The 12,231-nt window shown below is 40.7% G+C and overlaps 1 protein-coding gene across 3 annotated transcripts in view; it reads left to right on the forward strand.

Moving 5' to 3' along the window:
* Window positions 1-12,231, forward strand: part of DZIP1 (DAZ interacting zinc finger protein 1) — a 1,252,063-nt gene that overhangs the window by 1,155,728 nt on the left and 84,104 nt on the right. For all 3 annotated transcript variants that reach the window (XM_044072991.1, XM_044072990.1, XM_044072992.1), the window contains exon 17: window positions 1,823-1,950. In XM_044072991.1, the coding sequence (XP_043928926.1) occupies window positions 1,823-1,950 (128 nt within the window). The remainder of the gene's footprint in view (window positions 1-1,822; window positions 1,951-12,231) is intronic.

Below are 12,231 nucleotides of genomic sequence, written 5' to 3' on the forward strand. Positions count from 1 at the left end.
AGGTCAGAGTCAAAATGCAGGATGCTCTCTCTCTGTGTCTCTCAAGAGACTTCTTAAATTATTATTTCAATTATTACTGCTGGGTATCTTGCAGCATAACATCACTTCTTGTCATCTGACTCTATCCCAGGTGAAAACCCCCACTGATTCAGCTGGTAGCATTTAACATCTACCTGTGAAAATATATAAACAAGGACTTCTGTTAGCTCTAAGACAGATCCTGGAAGTCATAAAATAATACTTCAAGGCAATACAGAAAACTTCTAGTTCTAGACATTGTGTTTACTGCACTGAAACTGAGAGATAACATATTTTGGGGTCTATATTATATCATCGAACGCTTAAAAAAGCGAACGCTGATTGATCGACCTAATTTAAGCGAAAGCGTACAATCTCGAACTGTCAGATCAGTGATTTTTTTTCCCAGGGAAAAAAATCGCTGATCCAAAACACATACACACAACACAAGTACACCAAACAAACAGATATCCACACACATGCATCTAAAATCTGATACATAACCCTACATTAAACTATGCACACATCACTAACTACCCACTTACCTTAACCCTAACCCTAAGGTCTCTCACTATCGCACACTCACCTCACCCGCTCCCTAACCCTAACTCACTTAAATCTGCCATAACCCTCATGTCCACTCAATCGCACACACACCTAACCCGAGCCCTAACCCTAACTCACCTAAATCACCCTAACACTCACATCCCCACAATCGCACACTTACCTGAATCCGACCGGTAACTTTCACCCATAACACTGAAAATACCGAAGCAACAGAAACGGGCAACCGAATTCTTTCCCCTAGGAAAAAATTCACGTTTCTGCTGCTTCAATATTTTGCAGTTTCGTGAAAATAAGTTCGATCAATCAGCGTTTGTTTTTTTAAGCGTTCGAGGATATAATATAGACCCCATCTTTTGTTTATGGCCCAGCCATAAAGTAACTTAATTTCAACTATTCCTCTGAAGTTTTGCAAGGTAATCTCCTGTGTTCCAGTTTCCCCTTTTAAAATATATACATTTAAACAGTTACAATAGTGTATATACAGTTTTGCTCAGTACTTTACAAAATATCTCTTCAACACACGTCTGTACAATATGACATACAGTTCTAATACATCTGTAACACAAGTATCGTACATGAAGCATGTTGATATTCACAAATGATATATAAAATATGTTGTGACACACACATAAAGGTGGATCAACATCACTCTGCTCTTGCCACCTATTGGTAAGTGTCTGTGTCCAGCTGAGAAGGGAGGAACAAGTGGATCATTTAAGGCATAGGATATGCTTGAGGTCTGGGTGAAAGGTCCAAGAAGAAATTAATCTGAAAACATTGTGTGAAATAAAAGGCTTTCAGTCTTTATAGACATCTTGCCATTTAGGTGCTGCTTACATAATTATTTCATTGAACAACAGTCGTAACAGAGAATATGTAAGGTGCAACAGCAGTGCAGTGAATGCATTTCAGATCATTTATTCATTTTTCTGAATTATTTTCATAGTTGCTGTATATAAATATTCACTGAGCTGTTCTCTTTGGAAGTGTGCCCTCCCCCCATGCAGAGAAGAATATGTATATGGGAATTTTATTAAAGTACTGTTACATAAAGAAAACAGAACAGATTAAAATGTGATGTCTGCATGTGAAGCATAGCTAGTATGGCTTTCTGCATGAAAAAAAAAAAACATTTTCTTGCAGCCTTACAAAATTGTCCATGTTCATATTGCACACATAGTACACAGTCCTCCACTAATGTAACTTATCAAATGGTATCTGTAATGTTATTTTTCAGTTCCTTTGTTAAAAACATTGAGTGATAAACCTGAAGAAAGACACCCCATTCAGGTATTTCAGAAGTCGTTTACTATAAACAGTGAGAAACAAGCACCCTCTAAGAAAGACACAGTGAAAGAGCAGAAGGTATGTACTTCACAGTAATTACAGTATTTGTGTATTTATTCCACTACAGATATTTTTATCCGTGTATGTATCATTGACATATGTACCTAAAATCCTGGTGCTTTATTTTTACAAAATGCACAGTAAATTATTTTTTAGGTGACATATAGCCTGTAAATAGATCAACTAATCTGTACTAAAATTTAGTTCTTCTTCATACAATGCAAGTGCACCAGTGAGACATAACTGCAGGTTAGAGATCCCTGTCAGGGACTGATATCAGAGTATAGGCAAAGAGAAAGAGAGATAGGGGAGTCCTAAGTGAAAGACCTGCTCTGGTAGAATTTTTAGTCGAATCTAGAACAGTAGGTGCTGTTTAAGAAGAGATAATTAGTAGGACATATAAAGTATTATATAACTATAAGAATCAATCAGATGAGGTTAAAAACATTGGAAAGAGAGAAGGGAACAAAGGAAGGACGTGTATATCTCCCAGGTAAGCCACAAAGTCCAGAAGGTTTAGGATTTTTTCTTGAAAGTGTTTGCATAAGTATTGTTTTTACCCCAAACAGACTTCAAAGCATTTTTTCCACAGGTAGATAGCAAATGTTTGAGGCATGATGGGGGAGAAAGAGTTAACTGGAACCATGCTTTTGGGAGTGCAATGAGCTAACAGATTTTAAAAATTCCCTACAGAATAAATCTGTCATAAGTACTGAGTGAGCAAATGGCTGTAAGTAAAGAACTTATTCTTTTATAGGTTCATAGGTGTTTACTATGCTGACGATCATTTGGGCCTTTTTGTGGCTAGTCATGTTTGCCAAATTTCTGACAAGTTCTGATCTGAACTGGGACACAGGATGTGAACTGCCTAGACATAGTAAGGCCTTGCTAAGTTTAATTCTTTTGGCAGCCAAAAAGCATTTACTAAAAAATGGAAATCACAGTTTAAGCCAACTATATCTGAAGTACTGAATTTTCTAAGAGATAAAAGACCTGAAGTCAGATCTTTAGAAAAGGGAAGGAGCAAACTGTATAGAAATAAATGGAATTTGTGGGAACAATACATACTGGCATATGTTCAGGAGGAGGAGTGAGGATTCAGGGAAGGCAGGGGTTGAGCAGTTTATGTAATGTTGGACTAACAGAGTTGTTATAAAGAAAACATATGCAATGTATAATGTATGTAAATGAAAACATATGGAATGTATAATGTATGTAAATGAAAACATGGAATGTATAATGTATGTAAATGAAAACATATGGAATGTATAATGTATGTAAATGAAAAAAAATGCCAATATGATTTGTTTTCTTTTTGTTACTGTATGTGTGCCTGTGTCTCCCCATCCATGCAAAGCAGAGTTCCTCCCTAACCCAATTCAGGTGTAACTTGGACAATTGGATAGGGAACAGGAAATTCATCCCTGGTTTGGCACCTATGTCTCTAATAGACACAGGCAAGCCTGTAAATTGTTCATTTTCCAGGCCCCTGCTTGTAAATGTTTCATCTACCAAGCCCCTGCTTACACTTATTAATGGTTCCAGAAGTTGTCAGACGTTTGGGATGCGTGGCTAGGCTTAAAAAGGCCAGGCCCTTATGGTCATTAGCCTAGTACACACCAATGAATCTGTGAACCTATAGACAGATTTCCAGAACAAGTAAGTGTCACTATTTTGTAAATGGCAAACTGAGCTTGCAAAACTTCAGCACATAATGAAATTTTAAGGCATACTGAAGGTGAAGGTATTTGGCACTCATCTGAACAGTCAGCTTCCTACATTTTGCTACCTCCTTGACCATTGCAAAGGCTAGAGATTGGATACTTCCTCCTTTCCCTGAATTCATGATCTAATGTTTGTTTTCCTTCCTAGTCCTTTGACTCAGAAGATTCTTCAAAAAAATCAATAAGGCCTGCCACATTGATGACCCCTGCGCAGGCAGTTACCCGCAGAAGAGGTTGGCTGAGCTTACAGTGTTAGCAGCTCATGCGCACTGAGTTGGATAAGGAAGTACATGTGGGAACATGCACACTTCTTCCCTAGCTAGGCAGTTATCACAAGTTAGTAGGCTGCCTAGTATGAGGGAAGAGTAGGCTGCTTCACAGCAACTGCAGGTTGGTCCTCTCCCTACCACCTAGCTCTCACTGCAGAGAGAGTAGATGAGCTGATTGAGCTTCCTGTACAGGAACAAATGGGCTGAAGGGCTCTTGTTAAGCCGAAGATTGCCAGGCAATTACACTCACAGATTAAATTAGCTGATCGGGTGAGGGAAAGGGAAACATCACGGCAGGTTCCTTCAGAGGTTGTGTTGGGGAAGAAAGCATTGTGTAGCAGACATGTTGCAGTTTGCCTGTCTGCTACTCATAGAGTCACAAGCTTCATACTAGGGCTGTGATGCAGTGAAGCAGTTTCATAATGATTGAAATTATAGTAAGAAGTTGTATACCCTTCCTTGGAGATACACATAGACCAAGATGTAGAATAAAGGCACAACAGCCATTAGCATGCACAGGTTGTACATTTAATCCATTGGAGCTAGCTTTTGTATTATTCTGTATGCAATCAATAACATGCTGACCGCATTCAACTGAGTGACTGTTATCTACCTTTACAGCTGGGTACATTGAAGGGAAGCACACTTTAACATCATGCATTATTAGTACAAAAGGGAATACTCAGAAAACAATCGGTGATTACAAAAAAAACGGTACTGCTAAAGCTTGCTTCCATGGACTACAGCTGTAGCTTTGCAAGTCCAACAGAGCAATCATTCCTCTAACCCTTGCTGTGACGACATGGAACTTAATGTATACAGCCTTGCAACAGTTATAGAGTCATATTTAAACTGGTAGCAAGCTTAAGACATCAGATCAAAGTAAGGGAGGGAATAGAAAATAGCAGACTGTAATATAAAGGTTTCAGCAAGACACTTGAGTTATAAAACTTTGTGCATCCTTCCCCACCATTTCAGCACAGTTTTATTAAACAAGAGCATTCATAAAAGACTGAAAAAAGGGTATATGTGTGCATAGGAAATTCAAGTAGAATGTTTAGATGAATGATCCATTTAATGCAAAAAAAGGTTTAGATAGCATTAGTCTTTTGTTCCAGAGACTCTTGCACCAGGAACAGCTAAAGGCCTAGCCCATATCTCTTTTCCAAGTCATATAAACAAAGTCACCAATTTGTAAGGAGTCCTGAAATTTACTTCCCTCTCAAATGTATGTAAACCACTTTTGCAGTCCTTTCCTTGCCTGATTTCTACTGTTGAATCTAGAAACTGGTATGGAGCATTTGATTCCCTGAAGCTGTGCAAGTAACACTGTCACTAAAGACAGTTTGTTTTTTAATAAAAAAAATATATTAATTTAACATATTTGCAATATATACAAAGAAAGGAAGACATTTAAACATCACATATTATACAATGAGAAGAATACATTGAATCTTCAAGGTAATCTTATACAATTAACAGAGTAAGAGTATTGTTATTTCAGTTGTAACATTTCAAGGTTATCCCAACCACTAAATGTCTTAGTATGATTTACAGATCATATTCTGATAATTTCTTTTTCAGATTTGCATAGTATTGCTGTTAAATTTAAAAAATCTTTGAATGCAGGAACTACGTTTGATTTCCAATTTTTTTTGTAATAACTTTTCTAGCAACTGCCAAGAGAGCCCAAAACATTTTTGTTGCTTGGTTTTTACTAGTTAAAGAACAATTATCAGAACATAACCCCTACATCTCCAACAAACTGAAAAAGTCATTTTACTAAATTAGAGATTTTGTAAGGAGGAACAAACATTCTATGTGTATATTTCCGCATAAAAACTTTCCAGTATAAACTTGAAGAAGTTTGACTAACTGATTTAAGTAACAAAGTTTTATTTTGCCATCTGCAGAGTCACTCAGTCCACTGCTATCTGAAACGTCCCAGAATTTTGCATCCAAACTGTTTTTGTTGTTATTATTAACTTATATAGCTTGGACAGGCTTCCTTTGTAGTGCAGTAAAATAACAAGGGAACCAAATTGCTGCCCAAAAAAAAAAACAAAACAAAACAAAAAAACAGTAAAACCATGGAGTAGTCACCTCAGAAGCCTTTATTGTAAAAAATCAGTTAAGCGGTGGGACAATAGAAGTACATTCATTCATTCATACCAGGATGGTTGTGGACATTTAAATGGAACTACCAAATGAAGCTTTTGCATCCACTTTTTATAGGAAGCAAAGTTTTAGCAACTTGTACCTTCATTTTACAAGTACTCATCCCTTTCACCTGAAACATAGTCTAGTGAAAGGGCAGGCTGTTAGGCTTTCGCAAATGATTTCTAGTATTTCGGTCTCTTTTGATGAACTTGCGAAACTTAAAGATATGTTACTACAGAGAGGATACCCTATGAAGTTATTAAATGAATTTTTTCAATATGTTATAAAATATTGCCACACTAGATATTTTCCTCTCCCCAAAAGATGCAGTACTTTTAATGTCCCTGAAAAAAACATTAATGTTAATTGTGGTGATCCGAGGTATTGCCAGCTGTACCAGGAGAAGTGGGACAGTACGTGTGGCATCTGCCAGCATGGCTGGCTGAAGTTTTGTAAATAATCTTATGTCATTTGACTGTCACATTGATTTGTACATATGTTTGTATAAAAAATGTATTTGTAAAAGTTGCTTATGTTAAAAATGCTGCAACAGAATCATGTGTATTGTGCCAGAGTTAGATGACTAGATGTGATGTCATTCTTTAACCAGCTGAAGGATGGAACTTTGGAAGCAGCAGTTTGTTACTTGTTTTTTTTTCTTTGGAATCTGATATAAATGATCTGCGTCAGTTATCACAGTTCAGTAGTTGTTCAGATGTTCTTCGTGTTTCACTGTTGCAGTCATTACATTTGGGTTATCTGCCTGCGGGTAGCCCTCAGCCGGACTGAATATCAAAGTTTTGGGTCCTGCATCGGATGCTGTCTCTTCTGCCATGACGTCAGGTCGTCAGGGGTATAAACATGCAGCCAGTGTCATTACATCAGTCTTTCTTGCCGCACGGTTCCCGAAGCAGAAGCAGTTCGCAAGTGCCGGTCAGTCGACTCTTGAAATTTTCGTTTTCGAGTTTCAGAACCGAAGTCTTCAAAAAAGTTAAGTACCCCATTGGTGATCCCTTTTCTTGCTCTTAACCGATGTCAGTAAAAGTTAACAATTGTATTACCTGTGGAAAGCAAATACCTCATAAAGATTTTCATTCGTACTCATTACTTGCTTAGGCCTAGATCACAGCGTCCCTCGCTATCGGTTTTGTGCCTTATTTAACCCCCAGACTATTCATGTCGGTTTCTTTTTGCAGCAAATTATTTCAGTACTCTGTTTAACTATCCAGAAATGGCTTTGGTAAGCCATCGAACTACCGACACCCCGAAAAAATGTAAAGATAATGACAGAGACAGACCACATAGGTCCAAAGCTGCCAACGACACTTCTGTTAAGCTAGTTGCCAGTTTGCCGGTACTCAGTGAGGTGCTTTTGCAGCCCCTGATACCCGCTATTTCAGATTCGCAGGCCTCTACTGAGACCCATTCGGAGTCTGATATGCCGCGAGATGCTTCTTCGACTATGGAACCTGCGGATGTCTCCATCTTGGATAGGTCCAGAGCCACTGTGCAGGCACCAGCTTCTGAGGGTGTATTCAGGCCTACTGACTTGTATTTCAAACCGACACCATCTTCTTCTTCAAGGCCTAAAACTTGACCCATGCCTAGAAAACCGACATCCAAACCTCATGGTTAGGCCCATATGACTAAAAACAAATGATAAGAATGGCTGAAGACCTTATTACTTTAATTAATGGAAGCCAGCCTTCTCCCTCTAAGAGACCCAGAACTGATTTTCCGTCTGATTCTTCTGATCAGGATTCTGATATTTCTGTTTCTTCTGATTACCAGGATTTGCCCTTATCTACCTATGAGGATTCTGAAGCAGAGGATTCCATTCCCTCTGCTTCCCCTAGAGAATATTTTTCTTTTCGTGAAACCTTGCACTCTCTTAGGGAGCATTTCCGTTGGGAAAGCCAGGATTACTCTGACTCCAAAAAGAGGCATAGGGAATTCTTACTCCTCCCTCAACACAGGCCTTTAGCTATCCCTCCTGTCCTGGACATTGTAGATGATGCCTTCTTGGAATCTAGCCTGGCCCCAGACACTTTACCTCCAGCTCCCAGGAAGCCTGACAGGTGTTACAGAGTACCTGATTCTCACAATTTCCTCTTCAAGAATCCTACTGCGGACCCAGGGACCATTTCCCAAGGACCTAAAGGCATTAAGGCTACTACTGCCAAAAACCCTACCCCCTCTGATAGAGATTCCAGGGCCTTGGACAGATGGGGTAAGAAGGTATATACTTCTGCTACTTTGGCCATTAGGGTCTTAAACTGCCAGTTTCATATGTATCAGCAGCATATTATGGGACTACTTAAACAGAAAATTATGTTGATTCCTGACTGTGCTGAAAATAAAGAATTACAGGATTTAATGCATTCTGCTGAACAAGTTAGTAAACATACTTTGCAATGTGGATTTGATTCTGTAGAAGCATCTTGCAGGGCTGCTGTCACGGGGTCTGTACTTAGAAGGCATGCTTGGCTTAAGGAGTAAAATTTGCCAGATCATGGTAAAGCTAAATCACTGGATGCTCCGTTAAACCAAGACCACCTGTTTGGCAAGAAAGCAGAAGAAATACTTAAAAAGATGGAGGAAAAAGCTAAATCTATGCAAACTGTTAAAGATTTCCTGCAAGTACAGCCTCCTAGATTTAGCAGGCATTGGCCTTCTAAGAATTGGTCCTTTCCTGTCTCTTCCAGGCCTTTTCAGTCCAAACCCAGGAATAGCAGACCACCTAGGCTACAGTCTAAAGGGACTCAAAGGCCTAAGCAGTGGGGGGCTCCCACTTCCAAAGCTGGAAGTGGTAAGACACCCCCTATGGAAAATGGTCACATTGACTTAACCTTAAACCTTCCACACCCTGCTCAACTGCCTGCTCCTTTAGGGGGAAAAATCGCCCTGCATGCAAAAAACTGGGAACTCATTACTCAGGACAAGTGGGTTTTCAATATAGTTTTCCAAGGATACAGATTCCACTTCCACACCTTACCAACCTCAAACAGCTGGCCCGACCTACCCCCAAATCAGTGGGCAGAGGCTCAACAGCAGGTTCTCTCTCTTCTAAGTATCAGGGCTATTCAACCTGTCCCAGCAGAAGATAGAGGACAAGGTTTTTACACAGGATTTTCCTGGTACCCAGAAAAGACAGCTGCTGGCGTCCTATCCTGGACCTCTCTATTCTAAACACATTTTTTGGTAATCCCAAAGTTCAAAATGCTAACACTTCAACAACTGCTTCCTATGCTAGGCAAAGATGCCTGGTTGGCAACCTTAGACTTAAAGGAAGCTTACCTGCACATTCCAATAAGGGAATCTTGCAGGAAATACCTACGCTTCATAGCAGGCTCCATGCACTATCAGTTCTCTGCACTTCCCTTTGGCTTATCTACTGCACCCAGGGTATTCACAAAGTGTCTAGCTCCAGTCATTGCATTTTGCAGGCAAAGAAATATTCAAATATACTCATACCTAGACGATTGTCTAATTCAGGCAGACAGCCAAGACATGCTACTAAAACATCTGATATTTGTAAAGAAACTTCTAACCTCACTGGGGTACACCATAAACGAAAAGAAATCTCATCTAGTACCCTGCCAACAAATTGTATTCCTGAGAGCAAGCTTGAACACAGCTTCCCAGATGGCTTACCTCACAACAGAGAAGAAAGTTTATTTGACAGCCTACTTCAAACTACTGGCCACAAAGACAAGGAAAATCCTGCAAGCCCTGGGGTTCATGGCCTCTTGCATTCTACTAATTCCATATGCAAGACTGCATATAAGGAAACTACAGTGGTATCTAAAAAGCCTATAGTGTCAACATTCTCAGGACTGGGAATAAATGATTCCTATCATTCCTTGTATAAAGACAGAGTTCCTTTGGTGGGCAGAGTCCTGCTACCACAACAAGGAGCTCCCATTCACTCTACCCCCTGCCACCCAAACCCTAACAACAGATGCATCCAATTATGCATGGGGGGCTCATTTGGCAGGGCAGTGCATTTAGGGCAAATGGAACCCGAGTGAAATGCAACTGCATATCAAGCAAAAAGAAATGTTAGCTGTACAGAATTCCCTGACAGCTTTCAAGGACCACATTCTTCCAGGACAATTATTGGTAGACAGACAACACCACTGTGATGTGGTACATAAACAAGCAGGGGGGAACCCATTTGTACTCTCTCTGTAGACTAGTCATGGCTCTGTGGAACACAGCCTTGAGCTACCAAGTGCACCTACAAGCTCAATTCCTGTCAGGCAAGCTAAATTCACTAGCAGACAACCTACGCAGAAATCTCATGGACCCACACGAGTGGAAACTGGAACCAAAGATATCCAATCTTTTGAGACACAAATGGGGGAATCCAGAAATAGACCTGCTTGCCTCCCCTCAGAACTACCAACTGGACAAATTCTGCACAAGGACTTCCCACAGTCAAGCTTGGAAAGTGGATGCCCTGTCCTTAACCTGGGAAAGCCTCTCAGTTTATGCCTTTCCCCCTCTGCCTCTCTTCTCGAAAGTTCTACTAAAGATCAAAAAGGACAAACCAAGGACAGTACTGATTGCACCAGACAGGGCACGCCAGCACTGGTACCCCCTCTTGTGCAGTATGTCACTGCTGGAACCATGGCACCTGCCTCAGACCCCTTCCCTGCTGTCCCAGCAGGAGGGCCAGATTCTGCACCCTCAGCTTCAAACCCTGATCCTTGCAGCCTGGCTAATTCCTTGAGCTCTCCTATAGCATCCCTCAGTAAGCAGGTGCTAGCTGTCATTCTGGAGGCAAGGAGGCCTAGTACTAGAAAATCCTATGCTGAAAAGTAGAACATATATTGTTCCTGGAGCCAGACTCAGGGGATGGGCACAACTTTGCCCAGCTTACCTCATATTCTTAACAGAGATGCTCCACAAGGGCCTCTCCTTCTCGTCAATTAAAATTCATGCCTCTGCCATTTCAGCACATTGTAATACTGAACCACCCCTTGCTAAAGCAGTTCCTCAGGGGGGGCCAAAAATTTAAGACCACCCAGGAGAGCCCCTACTCCGGCCTGGGATCTTAACTTTGTTTTGGAAAAGCTCACTCTACCTCCTTTTGAGCCAGCTGCAACTGCAGAGTTAAAATTCCTTTCTTGGAAAACAGCCTTCCTTCTAGTCATCACTTCAGCTAGAAGAGTGTCCGAATTACAGGCCCTTATGGCAGTGGAGCCCTTCATCATCTTCCATGCAGACAGGGTGTCCCTCAGGACCAATCCTTCCTTATGCCCAAGGTGGTGTCTAGTGTGGCTCTTAATCAGTCCATTCATTTGCCTACTTTTTTTCCCAAATCCACAAAACAAAGGAGAACGAATACTGCACTCTTTGGACGTGCACAGACAACTTAGATTTTATTTGGACAGGACTAAGCCTTTTCAGAAAATCTGAACATCTGCTAGTTGGCTTTGCTGCAGGGGCAAAGGAGAAAGCCATTTCAATGCAAACCATTTCTAAGTGGATAGGCCATTGCATTTATTTCTGCTATAGGCATCATGGAAAACCTACCCCACAGGGGATAAGATCACATTCCATCAGGGCTGCATCTACCTCTACAGCCTTTCTCAGAGGTGTGCCTACCAGGGACATCCTAGAAGCTGCTACTTGGAGCTCTGTACATACCTTCACCAAGCATTACCACATGCCTATTTTTTTCTAAATCCAGAGCTGGTTTTGCCACTGTAGTTTTGTAGGGCTTAACTGCAGGCAATAATGCTCTCTAAATGCCTCCTCCCTTCCTTAGCTTTGGGAATCAACCCAAATGTAATGACTGCAACAGTGAAACACGAAGAACATAGTACCATAAATGTAGATGTTAGAGTGTATTCACTGTTGCAGTCCTGGTTACCCTCCCTCCAGCCCCCTTACTTCTCTTGGCTATACCTTTCTTCTTCTTTAGTGTTTTTAAGCTTTCTAGTGTATTTGCTTTTTGTTGGAGGTGTAGTCTAACATATAATTGCTTTCCATTATGGGGGCACCTGACATCTAGAACAAGAAAAACTGATGTAATGGTGTCAGCTGCATGTTTTATACCCCTGACAACCTGACATCATGGAAGAAAAGACAGCATCCGACGCAGGACCCAAGACTTTGATATTCAGGTCGGCTGAGGA

This window comes from Protopterus annectens, chromosome 5.part1 (assembly GCF_019279795.1).
Source record: "Protopterus annectens isolate FY-2018-M chromosome 5.part1, PAN1.0, whole genome shotgun sequence".
In the NCBI taxonomy this organism is placed as follows: domain Eukaryota; kingdom Metazoa; phylum Chordata; order Ceratodontiformes; family Protopteridae; genus Protopterus; species Protopterus annectens.